The sequence below is a fragment of the Mobula birostris genome, chromosome 2 (assembly GCF_030028105.1).
Source record: "Mobula birostris isolate sMobBir1 chromosome 2, sMobBir1.hap1, whole genome shotgun sequence".
In the NCBI taxonomy this organism is placed as follows: Eukaryota; Metazoa; Chordata; class Chondrichthyes; order Myliobatiformes; family Myliobatidae; genus Mobula; species Mobula birostris.
In genome coordinates, this window is record NC_092371.1 from 194,785,234 (window position 1) to 194,805,866 (window position 20,633).

At 40.7% G+C, this 20,633-nt stretch overlaps 1 protein-coding gene across 3 annotated transcripts in view; it reads right to left on the reverse strand.

Moving 5' to 3' along the window:
• nbas (NBAS subunit of NRZ tethering complex) overlaps positions 1-20,633 on the reverse strand; it is a 304,149-nt gene that overhangs the window by 172,998 nt on the left and 110,518 nt on the right. For all 3 annotated transcript variants that reach the window (XR_011885018.1, XM_072251277.1, XM_072251278.1), the window contains 3 exons: positions 15,283-15,405; positions 13,428-13,530; positions 2,256-2,485 (listed from right to left, as the gene is read on the reverse strand). Coding sequence is in view for 2 of the 3 variants with exons in the window: in XM_072251277.1 (XP_072107378.1) it covers positions 2,256-2,485; positions 13,428-13,530; positions 15,283-15,405 (456 nt within the window). In the remaining variant the exon portion in view is untranslated. The remainder of the gene's footprint in view (positions 1-2,255; positions 2,486-13,427; positions 13,531-15,282; positions 15,406-20,633) is intronic.

The window sequence follows — 20,633 nt, forward strand, 5'->3', positions numbered from 1 at the left end:
AATGAGAAAGGTATGACCACGTTAATGGGGCTATATTACAGATTACTCAACAGTCCTAGGGATTTAGAGGAACAAATTTGTAAAGGGATCACAGACCGTTGCAAGAAACATAAGATTGTTATAGTAGGTGATTTTAACATTCTACATATTGACTGGGACTCCCGTACTTTATAAGGACTATATAGGATAGAGTTTGTCAAATGTGTTCAGGGAAGTTTCCTTCATCAGTACACAGCAGTCCTACGGAGAGATCATGTGATACCGGATCTGCTATTTGGTAATGAGACAGGGCAACTGACAGAAGTTTGTGTAGGGGAACACTTTGCATCCACACACCACAATGCCATTAGTTTCAAAGTAAATAAGCAAAGAGATAGGTCTGGTTGGTGGGTTGAGATTCTAAATTGTTACTGTATATGACAAAAACTTCACGAAAACTAGTACTAATGAACATGAACTGTTCGGTCCTCTTAAAAAACGAATCTAAGTCAAGGCAACCTGTCCGTGGTGATAAATGGAATGGATGAAGAACGTACCAACTGTTATGTTTCACCTGTTCTAGTCAAGAAATACGTTACAAAAATATACAAATACAATGCATTGGGAATGAGTTTCAAAACTACGAAAAAGAAGTCATTACAATAGCAATCATTCATTCTATAGGAATGAAACTGCTGTGTATACTTGAATGAACATGTCAAATGCCAAGTTCTGTTTTTTTTATGCATTTGCTTTCAAGGACCTGAATGGAATCAGCAAGTAAGCTGTAACAAAAATTGTGCAAACCAAAAATGTTTCAAAATCTTTTTCTGCCATCACCTTGCTTTATAAAATTCCAAGGACAAAGTACAAAATAAACATGATTTCATAAAAAGAATCTAGTTACAAAGCCTGATGAAGTATCTACCTAGTAGCACTGTCTATGAGTTAGAGGAGTGGCTTAGATGAAATATTAAATGATGATTCTGTTTGTTCTCCTTGCCAAACATTCAAATTAAAACCACAAGACACTAAAATAGCTTTCTAAACTAAAAGCTAAAGGTTCTCCAGATTCTGAATACAGTATTCAACTTGTAAAAAAAATCTCTACTCCTGTTTTAGTGACACTAACCTTGCACCAGCTGACAACTGCATTTGCTACATGACACTACGATGCAAACAGAATTAATCAGCTTTTAGAGATCCATTTGCTATGTTTGAATAGTAATTACTGTTGCATAACATTTGGTTTATCTCTGCACTGTAACTGCATTTTCACTCTTAAGCTCAGCATGTTTTGGTATTGTTATGAATTCACAACATGCATATGAAATGCTCTTACTGAATATTAAGCAGTCTGGCCCAATTGAGTCCCTGGAGATACGTCTTGATTACAATCATCCAGCAAGCAAATATCTAGTTTGAACATATTTAAAACCAAGTTCTTGATTAACTTGGATTTCACCATGATCAGTCAAGAACTTTGATGCCACGTGCCTATAACTCTTCCATTTACAAGTTCATTTCATTTTTCAAATTTATTCTGTTTAAATTCTATGCTGTCTGTGGTGACCCTTGTTTTATTCAAAACAGAACTCACATGGGATGGATGGAAAGTGCAATTGGGTGAAATTCCCAAGTCTCTTCATGTATTGTTAAGACCACAGAAAGGAAATTGGGTATCAAAGTTGTAAATAAGCAATTTGAAGCATTGTTTAAAAGCTATTGCTTACTAACTTTATGTAGTCCCACTCTATCCTTGAAGATACAGGCGACAAATTTCAACTAGATCTTCTGATGCTGTTTACCTGCCCAAACTTCATAAGCCCAGTATCCTGCACCATTTTCACATTGACAGAAACATTTTAACTATTCCTGAAATTTAGCAGGGATTTCCCATGTTATTTCATTGGGGGAAAAAATAACCGTGCTTCGGATTATTGTTGCTTGAATGCATACCATGGGGTGCAACCATATGAAGGTCTGGACACAACCAAAACAAGGAGTTTGAATGTTTTTGACTTATTGTTTGCACTATTATCTGAACTTTTGTATACATCAAACTTATCCAGCAGTATTTTGCAGGGAAAATAGAAGGTGAAGGTTTATAGCTTGCATTTTATGTTAATCAGTCTTGGATCATCTTAACTGCAGGAACAGCAAGTTATGCATCACCAGCAAAATCAAATCTGGTATTAAAACTATCAACTCTCATCAGACATAATCATACTGAAGAATTAAAAAAAAAATAAACAACACATGAATTTATAGATTACCTGGCTAAATCCATGCAACTATCAGTCAAAGTGGCCGATGAGTCAAAATACTCTCTGGCAGCAGCAAGAACCAATTTGAGGCTTTTCTCATAGTTAACCTTGGACTGTATCTTGCTTCTGTAAGGAGCATTAATGGGTGGGTCAACAGATACACTGCTGCAATGCATCATTTGTCCAGCTAAGCGGATATTCTCCAAACGACTGGAGCACAATAGGCTCTCGGTAAATATCTGAAAATTAAAATATCTGGTCACTTTAAGTTCTCCTTTTTCAGAAGGCAGGGATTAAAAACATTTTATAGAATACACCAGGTTTTAAAGTTAAAGAATGAAATTATCTGTTTAATTCAGTAAAATAAAAATACACATTAATTGAACGGTAATGTGGTTACTATATACAAAAGTTGACATTGGGTTATTTCCTTTGTTTCCAACAGCAAATAATTCCTTCAAAACAATTGGCTTTAATTTACTAAGAATAGCATGACTGCAACTAACTATTCAACTATCTATAATTAGAATAGATATATAGCTGAAATATTCCATCAGTATTGCGCATGCAGGAAGTGTTTTAAGCTTCATGTTAAAATTAACCTTTTTGTCTCAAGAAAACCAAAATTGCCCACAACTTTGCATGGCAGCTCAACTCTGACCACACATTTTGAAGGAACAATCACCGTTATTATTTCAAGCATCCTTTGTTCTTGGAAAACTTTCATTCAGATTAAACTTTTAACTACCAAAAAATTTTGACATCTATCATCACGAAATGTACAGTTTCAGACAAGGCATCAAACTGGAAGAACTTTCAGAAGTCATTACCTTTTCAGTGCCCACATACTAACTACAGTGAATTTGAAAAGCACTGCTGTGATCAGGAGGCACTGTGGAAACCTCATGTGCCAGCTCCAGAAAGACCACATCATACCCAATAATATCCACCAGCCCATCATAAAGAAATTATTTACTTCCTTCACTCTGAGAATACAGCATCTCCTTCCCCGCCTATCATGCTTGACAACCACCCACCCAAAAGAACAATAGATTTGAAAACACTTCCACTCTAAACGACTTAGAAGAAATCCTAACGAATACCTTTATTGAGAAAGTATTTGCACACTCATTTGAGACTTGTAGCTCTTGTCCTTTTCCTCCTTTATAGATTGGGAGACAATTCTAGACCCGAAGGGAAATTCCCAGAAGACTCAAGCCAGACAAATACACACCTGATCATAAAACGGGAACAGTGGCAGTGCAGTAGTTAAATTGCCAGACTTGTTACCTGATCTAACAATCTAGAGAGTACATTTAATTTTTACCATGGCATCTGCTGAATTTAAATTTCGTTAATAATTTAAAAATAACAAACTAGTCATCAGTCATAGCCTTACTCATGAAATTAAAAAATAAATTCACCTAAACTTAAGACCATGAGGATTGTGCAGTAGGAAATAAATTGGTCCCTGAAGCCTGCCCCAACACTTAATAAGATCATTAAATGATCCACCCGGAAATTTATTTTGCATTCCTGGTAATCTTTCATACATTTGCTTATCATGTATCTGTCCATCTCTGCCTAAAAAATATTTAAATATTCTGCTTCAAATGACCTTGGAAGAAAAGTTACGGATTCCCTGCCTCATCTGTCTTAAAGATGCAACAATTTATTTTTTAAAGTGATTTCAGTTCTGGATTCTCACACAAGAATAAACATTTTCTCCACATCTATCCTGCAAAAACCCTTCAAGTCACTCCTCCCCACCCCCCTCGACCAATATCACATAACAAAAGGGAGTCTCATCATCTACATCTGATGGAACAATCAATGTTGAAACCCCACAGTCAACAATTTGAGTTCCTAGATACTCAACTGGACCAGCCACATAAATGCCAGAGCAGATAAGAAGCAAGGTACATGGCAATGACCCACCTCTTCACAACTTCAAGATCTTTTCACCGTCTACAAGGCACAAGACCGAGGTCGTGGAATACTATTGTCTTGGCTGGATGAGAGCACTCAAGAAGTTCAACATCATCCAAGTCAGAGCTAACCATCCCATGTACCACTGGTTTAAAGTGGCTGATTTGTTTGCAGACTGAAAGATTTAAACTAGTCCATCATTTAAGCAATACCATAACCTCCACACTGAGAAGGCAAGGGTTGCTGGCACAATAGATTCCCACTATCTGCAGGTCTTCTCCAATCTGTACTTCTTTCCAGCTCGGGAATATATCAGTATTCTTGTATCATTGCTCTGTCCAAATCCATGTAGCTCCTACACATGATGGAATTACCTTCACCAGAAGATACAGGAACTCAAAAGTGGTGGTTGACCACCACCTTCTCAAGGGAAGTAGGTATTGTCAATAAATGCCAACATTGCTAGTAATGCCAAATACTAAAAAAATGAAAATAAATACAATAATTTTTCTGAGAATCCACTGGTACTTAGCTATACCAAAAGATAGTTCTGGAATTAAAGAGACCTGCTACAATCTGAGACTTACTGAGTATCAGATGACTGTGTATCTGTCAACAGACATGACCATTTAATCTTACTGGGGCTCTCCATCTCACATTGGAGAATCCTCCCTCTCCCTAGCTTAGGAGTAGGGACTTCATTCACTTCAATGGGACTCGCAACCATTAAATTATTTCAAAGACAAATATTTTTATTACTTTATTTTTGTAATTATTAATAACTGATTTAATTATTCATTTTTGGTTGAGATCTACGAATGTCAGATAAAGGTAAAATTTTCTAAAACCAAGTAGGTTGAGATGAAGTAAAGCTCAATTCCCAATGCTGTCTGCTGTCAAAGCATTCCAGGACTATGCTTACCACACTGTAACCATTGTTGGAGCAGAGGCTTTGCCCCCCAGTTTAAGGATTTATGAGTTCAGTTGGTGAAGAATGAATGCAAAGTTGAGGTTAGAAAGATCTAGTAGTGTAAAAGGAAAACTACTTCCACCTTACTTCTCAAAGTCATCACTACCATTGAAGAATGCTTATACAGGTCGACATTCACTAATCCGACTACCTGTAATCCGGTTCCTTCGATAATCCGCACTGATTTCAAATATTCCACGCAACTGTAATTTCAAATTTTCCGGGCCACCGTACCAATCTGCTGCGCATTGTTTTGGTTGCGCTAGATCTGTTCACTTGTTGGCGCACTCTTGTAAGCACAGACAGGCGATTCCTGCTTGTTTTCCTGCATTTATTAATATCATTTGCGTGAGGCGCGGCCGCCCGGCACCCGCCCGTCTCACAAGCCAGCGGCGAGGGAGCTGGCGTGCGCTGGGTTGGTCTGTCTTCTCGCCCGCCTGCCGGCAGTCGCGCACTGCCCTCCGGCGTCACCCGGCTGGCACTCTGTTCTCTTCTACATATGACCTCAGATCAGACATGGTGACCCGCTGAATTTAAGCATATTACTAAGCGGAGGAAAAGAAACTAACGAGAATTTCCTCAGTAACTGTGAGTGCAATGTAGTCTTTGGGGTAACTGCAAGTCTGTGTCTTTGCTATCGTTTAGCTCACGCTTGAGTGCTGGTAGTGGGTGCGCTTTATTTTTTGCCAGTGGGGAGGGGAGATTGTTGCTCGCTGTCGCTTACGTGTGGGAGAGAGGGGAGCGGGGGGGGACTTAGGGGTTCTAACGTTTAACTGTTGTTTATTCTTTGGGGCACTCCTCTGTTTTCGTAGATGGTTGCGAAGAAAAATCATTTCAGGATGTATATTGTATACATTTCTCCGACATTAAATGAACCTTTGAATCCTTTGATATTTTAAAGGTATGATGAGGCCGTTAGGTATTGCTTAATGTGATCCTTCTGTAATTTGGCATTTTCACTAATCCGGCACTCCTCAGGTCTCAATGGTGCCGGATTATAGAAGGTCAATCTGTAATCTATCTTGGCGCATCATTTCAGAATTACATGCTGATTTTAATCTACCTTGCCTGATTCATTGTAATAAAAAAAATCTTCAACAAAAAGATGTCTTTCTTTTGTTGTTAGCCAGGTGGCTTACATTATTTCCAATATAATTTACAATTGACAAGAGCAGTGGCTTTTACTTTATCTTATACTTCATAAGCTTGCTAGAAGCACTTCTTGATAGCATTTTGAGAATGAAATTAGTATTTGCCATGCTTCTAAAGAAGGAATTTCCTTCAGTTTTATTCACGAAAAGGTTGCCACTTTTAAAGCTCATGAAAAGCTTTTAAAAACCCATTCTCCATAAAACAGAGGTACAACCTTTTGGAGCGGTCTTCGTGGGAGCGGCTGTCATCAGAGTAGTCTGAGGCAGAGTAGTAAGGCTTTGGCTCAACAAAGCTTTGACAAGAACAGGCAGACGTAACGCAAGTAAGTGAGTTCATTACTTATTTTACTCTAGAAAGAATAGGGAGTACGTCTCAAGAGCCAGTGTTCTGTTCTGGTGTCAGATGTGGGATTTCCAGGAGATTCCCAGCCTCCCCAATGGCCACATCTGCATCAGGTGCATCAAGATGCAGCTCCTTAGAGACTGTTTTAGGGAACTGAAGCTGCAGTTCAATGACCTTTGGCTTGTTAGGGAAAGTGAAGCAGTGACAGAAAGGAGCTAAAGGGAGGCAGTCACCTCAGGCTACAGGGGACAGATAACTGGGTGACTGTCAGGAGAGGGAAGGGAGAATGTCAGATAGTGGGGAGCACCTGTGGTCATCCGCCTCAACAATAAGTACTTCATTTTGAGTACTGTTGGGGGAGGGGGAGATGGTCTACCTGGGGGAAGCAACAGCAGCTGTACCTCTGGCACTGAGTCTGGCCCTATGGCTCAGAAGGATAGGGAACATAAGAGGATGTCAGCAGTAATAGAAGACTTTATGGTCGGGGGACAGATAAGCGATTCTGTGGACTCGAAAAGGAAACATGGATGGTAGTTTGCCTCCTATGTACCAGGGTCCATAATATTTCTGCTCGTGTCCACAATATCCTGAAAATAGAGTGTGAGCAGCCAGAAGTTGTGGTACATATTAATATCAATGACATAGCTAGAAAGAGAGAGGAAGTCCTGAAAAAAGAATACAGGGAGTTAGGAAGGAAGCTGAGAATCAGGACTTCAAAGGTAGTAATCTCGGGATTGCTGCCTGTGCCATGCAGTAATAGGAATAGAATGAGGTGGCAGATAAATGCGTGGTTGAAGAATTGGAGCAGGGGGTAGGGATTTAGATTTCTGAATAATTGGGACCTCTTCTGAGGCAGGTGGGACCTGTACGAAAGGGACAGATTGCACTTGAAATTAAGGGGGACCAATATTGTTGCGGGTAGATTTAATAGCGCTGTTGGGAATGGTTTAAACTAATATGGCAGGGGGATGGGAACCAGTAGGATAGAGCTGAGGATGAGCAAGCAGGTTTAGAAGTAGATGATAGGTGTAATATGAGTGTAAGAAAGGACAAGCCAATGATTGGGTACAAATGCAGACAGAGCAAAGAGATAAATTGTACCACAGAGGCAAAATTCAAAAGGGTGAAGAAAGTAGGACTGAAGGTGCTGTATTTAAATGCACGTAGCATTCAGAATAAGGTGGACAAACTCATGGTGCAATTAGAGATTGTTGGTATGACACTGTGGACATCACTAAGCCGTGGCTGAAAGAAGGCCATTGTTGGGAGCTTAACATCAAAGGATATACTTTGTATTCAAAGGATAGGCAGGGAGGCATAGACAGTGGTGTGGCTCTGCTGGTATGAGATGCAATTACATCTTTAGAAAGATCTGACATAGGGTCAGAGAATGTTGAATCTCTGTGGGTGGAGTTAAAAAACTGCATGGGTGAAAAAACCATTATGGAAATCACATATGGGCCTCCTAATAGTAGATAAGATTTGGGGTTGAGATTGCAAAGGGAGCTGGAAAAGGAATGGAATAAGGGTAATGTCACAATTGTAATGGGCGATTGGGAAAATCACATCGGTGTCGGATCGCAAGAGAGGGAATTTGTTGAATGTCTGTGAGATGGCTTTTTGGAGCAGGTTCTGCTTGAGGCTACTTGGGGAAAGGCCACTTTAGATTGGGTGCTGTGTAGTAACCCAGATCTTATTCAGGAGTTCAACGTAAAGGAGCCCTCAGGATGCAGAGATCATAATATGATTGAATTCATACTGCAATTTGAGAGAGAGAAGCATAACACACATGTATCAGTCTCGCATTGGAATGAAGGGAATTACAGAGCTTTGAGAGGTGGATACTGGTGGGGATGATGGCAGAGCAGGGATGGTTGAATAGTTCATAATGCACAGGATAGATATGTCCCACAGAGAAAGAAATAGCAGGGGTAGGCAACCGTGGCTGACAAAGGAAGTTGACGACAACATAAAAGCCAAGGAAAGAGCATACAAGGTAGCAAAAGTGAGTGGGAAGTTGGATGATTGGGATGCTTTTAAAATCCAACAAACGGCAACTAAAAAAGTGATAAAAAGGGAAAAGATGAAATATGAAGGCAGACGAGCCAATAATATAAAGCAGGATACCAAAAGTTTTTTCAGTTATATAAAGAGTAAAAGGGAGGTGAGAGGCTATTGGATCACTGGAAAACGATGCTGGTGAGGTAGTAATGGGAGACAAAGAAATGGCAGATAAACTTAATGGATACTTTCCATCTGTCTTCACTGTGGAAGACAGTAGCAGTGTGCCAGGAGTCCGTGAGTGTCAGGGAGCAGGAGTGAGTGGCATAACTATTATAAAGGAAAAATGCTAGGCAAACTGAAAGGTGAATAAGTCACCCGGACCAGATGGACTACATTCCACAGTCCTGAGAGAGGTTGCTGAAGAGATAACGGATCATGATCTTTCAAGAAAAACTTGATTCTGGCATGGTCCCAGAGGACTGGAAAATTGCAACTGTCACTCCACTCTTTAAGAAGAAGGCAAAAGAAAGGAAATCATAGGCCAGTTAGCCTAACCTCAGTGGTTGGGAAAGTGCGGGAGTCCATTATTAAAGATATTTCAAGGTACTTGGAGACTAATGATAAAATAAGTCAAAGTCAGCATGATTTCTGTAAAGGGAAATTTTGCCTGACATACCTGTTAGAGTTCTTTGAAGAAGTAACTAGCAGGGTGGACAAAGGAGAGGAAGTGAATGTCATTTACTTGGGTTTTCAGAAGGCATTTGATAATGTGTTTGATAAGCATTCACACATAAGGTTGATTAACAAGATAAAATCCTATGGCGTTACAGAAAAGATACAGGCATGGATAGTGGAATGACTAACAGGTAGGAGGCAGCGAGTGGGAATAAAGGGGGCCTTTCCTGGTTTGGCTGCCAGTGACCAGTGGTGTTCCTCAGGGGTCAGTACTGGGATTGCTACTTTTCCCATTGCTTGTCAATGATTTACATAATGGAATTGATGGCTTTGTGGCAAAGATCGCGGATGATACGAAGATAGGTGGAGGGGTAGGTGGTGCTGAGGAAGCAATGCAAATGCGGCAGGACTTAAATAAATTGGAAGAATGGGCAAAAGAAGTGGTACACGGAATACAATATTGGGCAATGTATGATAAATGCATTTTGGTAGAAGGAACAATCACGTGGACTATTAGCTAAATGGGGAGAAGGCTCAAACATCAGAGGTACAGAGGGACTTAGGACCCCTCATGCAAGACTCCCAAAAGGTTAATTTACATATTGAAGCTTTGGTAAAGAAGGCAAATGCAATGTTGGCATTTATTTCAAGGGGAGTAGAATATAAAGGATCAGTATTATCTCCTTGCCTTTATAAGACACTAATCAGGTCGTACTTGGAGTATTGCCAACGGTTTTGGGTCCCATTTCTCAGAAAGGATGTGCTATCATTGGAGAAGGTCCAGAAGAGATTTACGAGGATGATTCCAGGAATGAAGGGGCATTTGGCAGCTTTGGCCCTGAATGCAATGGAATTTAAAAGAATGAGGGGGGACCTTATTGAAACCCACTGAATGTTGAAAGGAACACACATAAAAATTGGTGAACGCAGCAGGCCAGGCAGCATCTACAGGAAGAGGTTCAGTCGACGTTTTGGGCCGAGACCTTTCGTCAGGACTAACTGAAAGAAGAGATAGTAAAAGATTGGAAAGTGGGAGGGGGAGGGGGAGATCCAAAATGATAGGAAAAGACAGGAGAGGGAGGGATGAAGCTAAGAGCTGGAAAGTTGATTGGCAAAAGGGATATGAGAGGATCATGGGACGGGAGGCCTAGGGAGAAAGAAAGGGGGAGGGGGGAAGCCCAGAGGATGGGCAAGGAGTATAGTGAGAGGGACAGAGGGAGAAATTGACAGAGAAAATATAAATATATAATAATAAATAAATAACGGATGGGGTATGAAGGGGAGGTGAGGCATTAACGGAAGTTAGAGAAGTCAATGTTCATGCCATCAGGTTGGAGGCTAGTCAGACGGTATATAAGGTGTTGTTCCTTCAACCTGAGTGTGGCTTCATCTTGACAGTAGAGGAGACCGTAGATAGACACATCAGAATAGGAATGGGACGTGGAATTAAGAAATGTGGCTACTGGGAGATCCTGCTTTCTCTGGCGGACAGAAAGGACTAGATAGGGTGGATGTGGGAGGATGTTTCCTATGGGGGGGGGGAATCCAGAACTAGAGGGCACAGTTTCAAAATTGAAGGGTGACATTTTAGAACAGAGGTAAAGAGGATTTTTTTTTAGGCCAGAGAGTAGTGAATTTGTGGAATGCTCTGCCACAGACTGCGGTGGAGGTCAAATCCATGGCTATATTTAAGGTGGAAGTTGTTTGTCTCCTGATTGGTCAGGGCATCAGAAGATGTGGCGAGAAGGCAGGTGTATGGGGTTGCATGGAATCCAGAATCAGCCATGATGAAACAGCGGAGTTGACTCAATTGGCTGAATGGACTAATTCTGCTCCTATGACTTGTTGTCTTATGGACGCTGTAGTTGGTGCATTGCACTCCGCTCCAATTCCGAAAACAGTAAAGCAAGGGGAAATTACGTACATGTTTTTAAAGATACTTTTATTCCATAAAGGTGGATTATTAATTGATCTCAAAAGGTGCATCTTACTGTGGTTCAATTTCTCTAACACTTTGTCCTATTCCATTACATTTATGAATATTTTAAGCAGGCCACATTCATCCATGCATGAAATTTACTTCAAAAGAAAAAGGTCATTTGGACCAAAACACTTGTCAAGATGTCTGTTGTCTTGTCTGCACAGATCACTCTTTCTCAGCAAATGCACATAATTAATATTATTCCATTCTCACTTACCCAGGCAACGAACTTTCCTTCAAGGGGATCATACTATACATCTTGAGGGAAGCATATTGTACCTTCTCCATGCTAAAAAAACTTTAATAAAATAGTTCTTGGATTTGTTGGTGACTACCTTAGATATGTAGTCCCTAATTTTGGACATTCCCAGAAATAAACACATAACTCAGGAGGAGAAGATGGCAGCGCGACGGCAGAGCACGCGGCCTCTCTGGTGAATGGTATCTGTAATCTGTCAAGTAGGGGACCATGCACAATTCTGATTTGATGGAGACAGACATGAGAGTACAGAGGAAAACTTTTGAAATGCCCGCTTCGCTGCCACTGCTACTATGTGGTAACTGGAATGCCCAGAGCAGAAGGCCCCGAATCCTCGGCTTTGCTTGTTTCAGCGGCTGGGACTAGGTCGAAGGCGCTTGGCAGAGGATGGCGCTCGGGAGGCTGTATCGGAGGCTCAAAGTTTTTGGATGGACGGACTCAGTGTCAGCTGTGGTCGGCTGCTTCCAAGGCATCGGCAAGTTGATGGTGCCTGGAGGTTTATGGCAGGGAGTTTTTCCCTTTTGCCGCCTGCTATCGGGGACTTGGGAGTCGATCGACTCGGAGGCTTTGAGACTCTTTTTTTTTTACCATGCTCATGGTTTGTTCTTCATCAAATTATGGTATTGCTTTGCACTGCTGTAACTATATGTTATAATTATGTGGTTCTGTCAGTGTTAGTCTTTGGTTTGTCCTGTTTTCGGTGATATCACTCCGGAGAAGCATTGTATCATTTCTTAATGCATGTATGCATTTCTAAATGACAATAAAAGAGGACTGAGTGTTCTCATAATCTAACTTTAAGAGTTACTCTATTAAATCTCTTCAGAATTTTAAGACTTCTAAAAGTTTGTCTCTCAACTTCCCTTTTCTAATGTAAGGAGTTCCAGTTTGTGTATATTTTCTGATAATCAGCACCTTAAAGTAACATTTTTGTCCAATGCTTCTTTAACCTCATTATAAGAACCACAGTATTCGCTGCAAATCAATTAAATGTTCTATGCATCTTTACAGTTTTCTAGCTTTTCATTCCATTCCTCCACAAAGAAAACTTAGCCCTTTGTTTCTGTATTTTCAGACTGATGATGTATGGTACTATTTTTAACAATCTGTGAAGGTGTAGCCTCATATCCCTGATGCCCTATACTTCATTTAATACCTCATGTAAAATGCATGATTGAACATGTAGAGTCTTCATTTTGAAATCAAAGTCATCATTTACACTATTCTAAAAAATTTATTAGTGTACTTACTTTATTAGTGGATTTATCTCATAGGTATTAACACCCTAATTTGTTACCTTCACATTTACTAAACTGTTAAACGGCAAACTTCAGCCAGTTCCCAAATTTTTGTTACTGCAACTATTTTTGACTACTGTTTTTTGTAGCCAGGTTGATTTCCCATCCACTACTTGAGTCCCGACTCCACATGCTTTAATATTTATCATTAATCCACAAAGGCACCTTGTCATAAAGTTTTGGAAAATCCAACTGTGTTATATCTACAATATTACCATAATTTCTTAAATGGCCTTCTGTTATGAACCCACAAGTAGGTTCTTAAAGACAATGCATCAGCTTGACTACAGCAGAGAGGTTACAGGCAAAGTTTTTTTTTGTAAACTAATCATCTCTTGAACTAAGTAGCTACTACTATTCCATAACTGCTATAGAATTTTGCATTCCGCAACTAATCTTTTGCTAATGTTTTAAAAATTTATGGGAAAATCTGTGTACCTAGACTTCCACAAGTTAGGTCTCCCATAATCCAGTGAGCAACAATATGTTGCCATTCAAAGTTATATTTCTGGATTATTTTCTCCTTTGAACTCTATAGTGTGTGCAAATTCATACAAGAGTGAACTTTTACCTCATAACAGACATCCAAGTCCAGGCATTTGTAGACTGTCATTTGCATTTCCAACAGGTCGTGCAGCAAGCCTCTCCATTCAGTCTCACTTACAGGTGGGTTCCTAAGTGCAAGGTACAAGAGAAAATTCCAATTTCACAACATCCTTTATGGTGGAAGGTTAGTTACTGATCACAATCAAAAAAATAACACCATCTTACTTCTCTCTTGCTAACAAAACTATGAAAGTCAGAATCTAGCTTTAATTCAACTGAAAAAAAAACTACATAGACTCTGTATGATGGGAACTGTACTACTGAGGTGGCCAACTGCTTCAGAAAAGCAACAGACAAAATTCTGGAGGAACTCGGCGGGCCAGGAAGCATCTATGGAAAGGAGTAAACAGTCGACGTTTCGGGCTGAAACCCTTCAGGAGAGTCTGGGTACATCTTTCAGTGGAATGGACCAACTGGTTCTGTCCAGTTATGCTTGTACCCAGAATAATCTGAGCAATGACCCCTTCTCCAAGCTCAATCGTGATTCTTCTCCCCCTTGTCTTTGTCTTAACAGCAATGCTGAAAGACGAGTCAGCTTCTACATTTGAACTACAATAATCTTTCAGCACCTCACTGCAGCCTCGCAACTGCGGTTCAGTTGTCAGACAATATCCGGTCTTGCATGAGATACAAATTCCTCCAGTTCCTTTCTATGATTCAGTAATTACCACCCTTGACTGCACCAGTGACCAATATAGAGAGAGCGCCACAGTAACATAGTTATTAGCATGATACTATTACAGCTTGGGGCATCGAAGTTCAGAATTCAATCTCAGCATTGTCTGTAAAGAGTTTGCACATCTTCCCCATGAAAATCGTGGGTTTCCTCTTGTCCCATGATTAAGCTAGGGTTAAATCAGGGATTGCGGGTGACACAGCTTGACAGGGTAGAAGGGCCTATTCTGTTGCATGTGTCTTCAAATAAATAAATCAATCAATCAATCAATCAATCACAATCCTCCACACCTCCGCCTCGATCAGGAAGTTCAGAATGCCCTCTGCTTCTCCTGTGAACTGAGGCCCAACTAGTTCCTCTCCACCACAATTGCTTGTCTGTACTTATCCTCACAATGATAACTTTTCCCTCAACTTTACAAACAAGAGAAAATCTGCAGATGCTGGAAATCTGAGCAACACGCACCAAAAGTTGGTGAAACTCAGCAGGCCAGACAGCATCTATGGAAAAAAAAGTACAGTCAACATTTCGGGTTGAAACCCTTCGGCATGACTCAACTTCACCTGTTTTCTCTGAAGTTTAAATGTGGGCACCACACAGGCCTAAACCTGAATAGTTTCTTTGTGGAGAATGTGAAACAGTCTGCTTCAAATGCCCATGGTACATCAATGGCAGAGCAGTCATCAATCATCAAAGAGTCCCACTATCCACACCATGCAATTGTTTTGTGGCTACCATCAGGCAGGTGGCACAGAAACCTGAAGATCCACACCTCCAGGTACAAGAACAGCTAATTCCCTTCAGCCATTTGAATCTTGAAACGTCTGGCAAAACCCTGATCTCTACTTCGATCTCCTTGCATTAAACTGGACTCCTTGTTGTTCTTTCTTGTAAAAAAAAATGTGCACTATTTATGTTCTACGAATGATGCTATGTGCACGTAATGCTACCAGAAGTTTTCAATTCCAACTATGCAATATATATATATACACACACGTGTGCATGATAATAAATTCAACTTACAGCAGTTCCCTTTTCACAGATGCTACCCAAACTTTTGAGAGTCTCCAACATATTTTGTTTCAGATTTTTAGCTTCTGCTTTTTCTTTTAAGTTCATTTACAGTAAATCCACATGTACTCACTTGCGCCCAACATATCTTGTTAGCCGCACCATAAGCAAGTGTGCTTCCTCTGGACTTGACTGGGTATTTTTTACAAATGAGATTGGTTTCTGCAGACCATGCTTTTCCAAAATTTCTGACACACTGAAATAAAGAATTACAAATAATCAGTCAAAATAATTCACTTTAAAATGTAACTTTCTGTTGAGTTATGGCTTTTTATGTTGATGATTCATGCATTATTAATAAGAGCAGAAAACAGTTCAACTTCCAAAATAATTCAAGATGGAAAATCATGTACACCATACACACTATCAAACAATACATAAATTGCATAATAATACTCATTCTTTCAATTGACAATCATCTGTTAATTTCTCCTATAACGAAAATGATATAATAATGGTTGAATTGGTAGGGAGTTCAAAGGTTTAAAGGTACATTTTATTGTCAAAGTATGCATGTACAATACAACTCTGATATTTGTCTTCTCCAGACAGCCATGAAATACAGAAAGAAAACACAGACATCAACCCTTCTCCCCACAAAAAGAAAAAAGAAACAAAACTCGCAAACCCCAACTCCTCCCCCCCCAATCCCTCACACAAAAGCTAATAGATCACCGACATGGAAAACGATTGCTGGAACATGAAACCCCAAATGCCCAACCCCCCTCCCTTGCAAAAAAAACAAGGCAAAAATAGCATCAAACCCCAACCCCCCTCTCATGTACAAAAGATCGCCCAAAAACAAAAACCAATATGAACATCAGACCCCAAGTCCTCAACGCCTCCCCTTCACAAGAACTAACATATCGCCCACTGGACTTGAAACAAACGAACGGTTCCCTGTTTTTGGTGAGATCGCTAGAGACACCAAGTGAACCAGAAAAATAAAGATATCTAGAAGCTGTTCGGTTTTAAATAAATAAATCATTAAAGCAAAGAAATCATTCCACAATATTATAAATTATAATAATATGTAATGATATTTATAATAATTTATAATATATATGCAATAATTGTAATACAGGTCGACCTTCTATAATCCATTGGGACCTGAGGAGTGCCGGATTAGTGAAAATGCCGAATTAAAGAAGGATCATATTAAGCAATACCTAACCACCTCATCATACTTTTAAAATATCAAAGGATTCAAAGGTTCATTTAATGTCAGAGAAATGTATACAATATACATCCTGAAATGCTTTTTCTTCGTAACCATCTACGAAAACAGAGGAGTGCCCCAAAGAATAAACAACAGTTAAACGTTAAAACCCCTAAGTTCCCCCACCCCTGCTCCCCTCTCTCCCGCACATAAGCGGCAGTGAGCAACAATCTCCCCTCCCCACCGGCAAAAAATAAAGTGCACCCACTACCAGCACTCAAGCGTGAGCTAAGCGATAGCAAAGACACAGACTTGCAGTTACCCCAAAGACTACATTGCACTCGCAGTTACTGAGGGAATCCGCATTAGTTTCTTTTCCTCCGCTTAGTAATATGCTTAAGTTCAGCGGGTCACCACGTCTGATCTGAGGTCGTAGGCAGAAGAGAACAGACTGCCAGCCAGGCGACACCAGAGGGCAGTGCGGGACTGCCAGCAGGCGGGCGAGACGGCAAACCAACACAGCACGCGCCAGCTCCCTCGCCACTGGCAGGTGAGACGGGCAGGTGCCGGGCGGCCGCGCCTCACGCAAATGATATTAATAAATGCAGGAAAACAAGCAGGAATCACCTGTCTGTGCTTACAAGAGCACGCCAACACGTGAACAGGTCTATCACAACCAAAACAATGCACAGCAGATTGGAACTGATCTGCCTGGAAAATTTGAAATTACAGTTGCGCGGAAAAGGTAGTTGGATTAGTAAAGGTCGACCTGTAATATAAAACTGTAATAATGTCTCAGTCTGCTGTAAACAATTTTTTTTTTGCAGAACTGCTGAAGCCTTAGAAATGGCAAATACAAGTACACAAGAAAATAGAGCAGAAGCCCAGAAGGTCCCTCAAGCCTGCTCTGTCCATTTAATAGAATAATTGCTGATCAGTGAGGATTGGTAGCGACATCTTCTCCTCATTGATCATCAGTGCAGGTGGCCTCCAGACGGCATCTTTGATATCTGCTCTACTCCCTATACACACAACTATGTAGCTAACCATAGCTTCAAAGCCATATACAAATTTGAAATGTCACTACAGTCGGCCCTCCTTATCCAAGAGGGATTGGTTCCAGGACCCCTCGCGAATACCAAAAAACGCAGATGCTCAAGTCCCTTACTCAACCTGTACAAATGAGGTGGATCTTAGGACCCAGCGGAACCCCGGACCTTATTTAACCTGTCTCAGTGCGGTGGGCATTAGGACCTGGCGGCGAAGCTCTGAATCCGCAGTGTTTCTGTTCACAAAAATAATCACGATCGCGATTTAAAATAAAGTCGAAATGATAACGCGATCAGAAAGAAGTGAAATGCCATCGGTCATTGGAAAAGCATTAGGCTACATTCGGTCAATGAGCGGAACAATTTTATGGGATAAAATGAGAAAGGCCCTGTCCGATTAAAGCTACAATTATTACTAAGCAATGCAGTGGTTTAATTATTGGGTTGGGGTTTTGGGTTTTTCATCCTCCACATCAACCCAGCAGGGATGGACAGCACGCTCGGGAACGATCTGTCACTGGATCAAACTCGACGCTGAAACATACATTTCTTAAGTATTTTATATGCATAGAAAGGTAAAATATATACTATATACTAAGACAAACGTTTGACTAACTGACGCTAAATAACACCGAATGTACCTGTTCCGACTTAGTTAGAGAACTTACGTTTTTTTCTCGATCCCAATCCACAATAACCTACGCACATCCTCCCGTATACTTTAAATCATCTCTAGATTACTTATAATACCTAATACAATGTAAATGCTATGTAAAATAGTTGTTATACCGTAATGACAAGAAAAAAAGTCTGTACATGCTCGAACAGCAAGTGCTGGAAGAGCACTTCCTGGATTTCCCGATTCGCGGTTGGTTGAATTCGCATATGCGGAACTCGCGGATAAGGAGAGCCGACTGTACTAATGTTGTACTAATCACAGGTGGCAATGAGTCACCTTATTGGAGTGATATAGGTCACCTGGTGAGTGGAAAAACCTCTCACAAAACGTCAATAATAATTACTGGCCAAGAGTTATAGAGAGCCAGAGGACCACACGACAGAAACGGGACATCTGGTCCATCCAGTCCATGCTAAACTGTTATTCTGCCTATCCTATTGACGGGCTCCTGGAACATGCCCTTCCCATCCATCAGCCCCAGATCCACTACTTCTGCTGGCAGTTCTTTCCACATTTGAACCATGCTCTGAGTGAAGTTCCCCCTCAGGTTCCCCTTATATATTTCACCTTTCACTCTTAACTTTTGACCTCTAGTTCCAGTCTCAACTTCAGTGAAAAAAGCCTGATTGCTTTTATCCCCTCCAATCTACTCCCCTCATAATCTTGCATATCTCCATCAAATCTCCCCTCATTCTCCTGTGCTCCAGAGGAAAAAAAGTCTTATTATATTCAACCTTTTCCTATTACAAATGTCTTCAAGTTCTAGCAACATTCCTGTTAATTTTCTCTGTAACTTTTTGATTTCATATTACTGTAGGTATGTAACCAGAACTGCACAGAATATTCAAAATCTGGACTCGACAATATCTTATTCATCTTCAGCATAACATCCCAAATGCTGTACTCAATACTCTGATTTATGAACGCCAATGTACCAAAAGCTCTCTTTAAAAGCCATTTACTTGTGACGCCACTTTCAAGAAAGTATGGATGTGTATTCCCAGATCCTTTTGTTCTACTGTACTCCTCAGTGCCCTACCATTCAGTATGCAAGTTCTACCATGGTTTGTCCTCCCAAATAGCAACACCTCACAGATGTTTGCATTAAATTCCATCTGACATTTTTTAGCCCATTTCATCAGATGGTCCAAATTCTGCTGCAAACTTCACTAGCCTTCCTCCTTGTCCACTATGCCCCCAATCTTGGTGCCACCTACAAACCTGCTGATCTAGTTTACCACATTATCATCCAGATTGTTGATAGAGATGGCAAACATCAATGGACCCAGCACTGATCCCTGTAGCACACAACGAGTCACATGCCTCTAGTCAGAGAGGCCACCATCTATTAACGCTCTCTGGCTTTTCCCACAAAGTCAATGTCTAATCTAATTTACTACGTCAGCCTGAATGCCAAATGTCTGAACCTTTTTGACCAGGACTCCATGCGGGACTTAGTCAAAGAGCTTGCTAAAGTCCATGTAGACAGCATCCACTTTCTTTCCTTCATCAACATTCCTGGTAACAGTTTTGAAAAACTCCAAGATTGGTTAGACACAATTTACCATGCATAAAGCCACGATGACTACCCCAAATCAGCCCGTCTATTGAAAAGCTTACATATCCTGCCCCTTAGAATACTTTTCAAAAATTTACTCATTACTGATGTCATTAGCTATTCTCCTGCACTTCACCCATGGTAAAGGGTGTCTTAAATACCTTTGCCAGGGCCCCTGCAATTTCTGCACTAGCCTCCCACAGGATCCGAGGGGACACTTGTCAAACTCTAGGGACTTGCCCACCCTAATTGGTTTCAAGCACTGCATCTTCTGTAATCAATATATGGTCGATAACATCACTACTGCTTTGCCTCAGTTTTACAGACTTGTGCCTGTCTCCTGAGTAAATATAGACATGGACATTGAAGGAGGGCATACATGTGCCTGTCTTCATTAGAGGGTTGGCAACGGAAAGAGTCAGCAGCTCTAAGTTTCTGGACTCTAAATATTGGATGATCTGTCCTGGGCTCAACACAGATGCAACCATACTTAAAGTGCCGCAGTGTACTTACTTTCTCAGGAGGTTAGGCCTGCCATTGAACACTAACAAACTTCTACAGATGTACTATTAAATGTACCCAGACTGGTTGCATCATGGTCCAGTTTGACAATTTGAACATACAGATCATGGGCAGCTGCAGAAAGTAGTGGACTCTGCCTAACACAACATTGGCTTAACCTTCTCCACCATCAGTTGTATCGATAGGAGGCAACATCTATCTCAGACCCCGGCCATCCATGCCATGCCATCTTTTCGCAACTGCCACCGAGCAGCGGGTACAGAAGTCTGAAGTCCCACAGCACCAGGATCAAGAACATCTACTTTGCTTCAACCAGATGCACAACCCTAATCACTACAGTTTAAAAACTCTATGACCTCTTTGCACTACAATGCATATTTTTAATTTGATTTTTTTGGGGGGAAAAATAGTTGTCTTTATGTTTTTTCCTGGGAATGTTGCTTATCTGATAGTATGT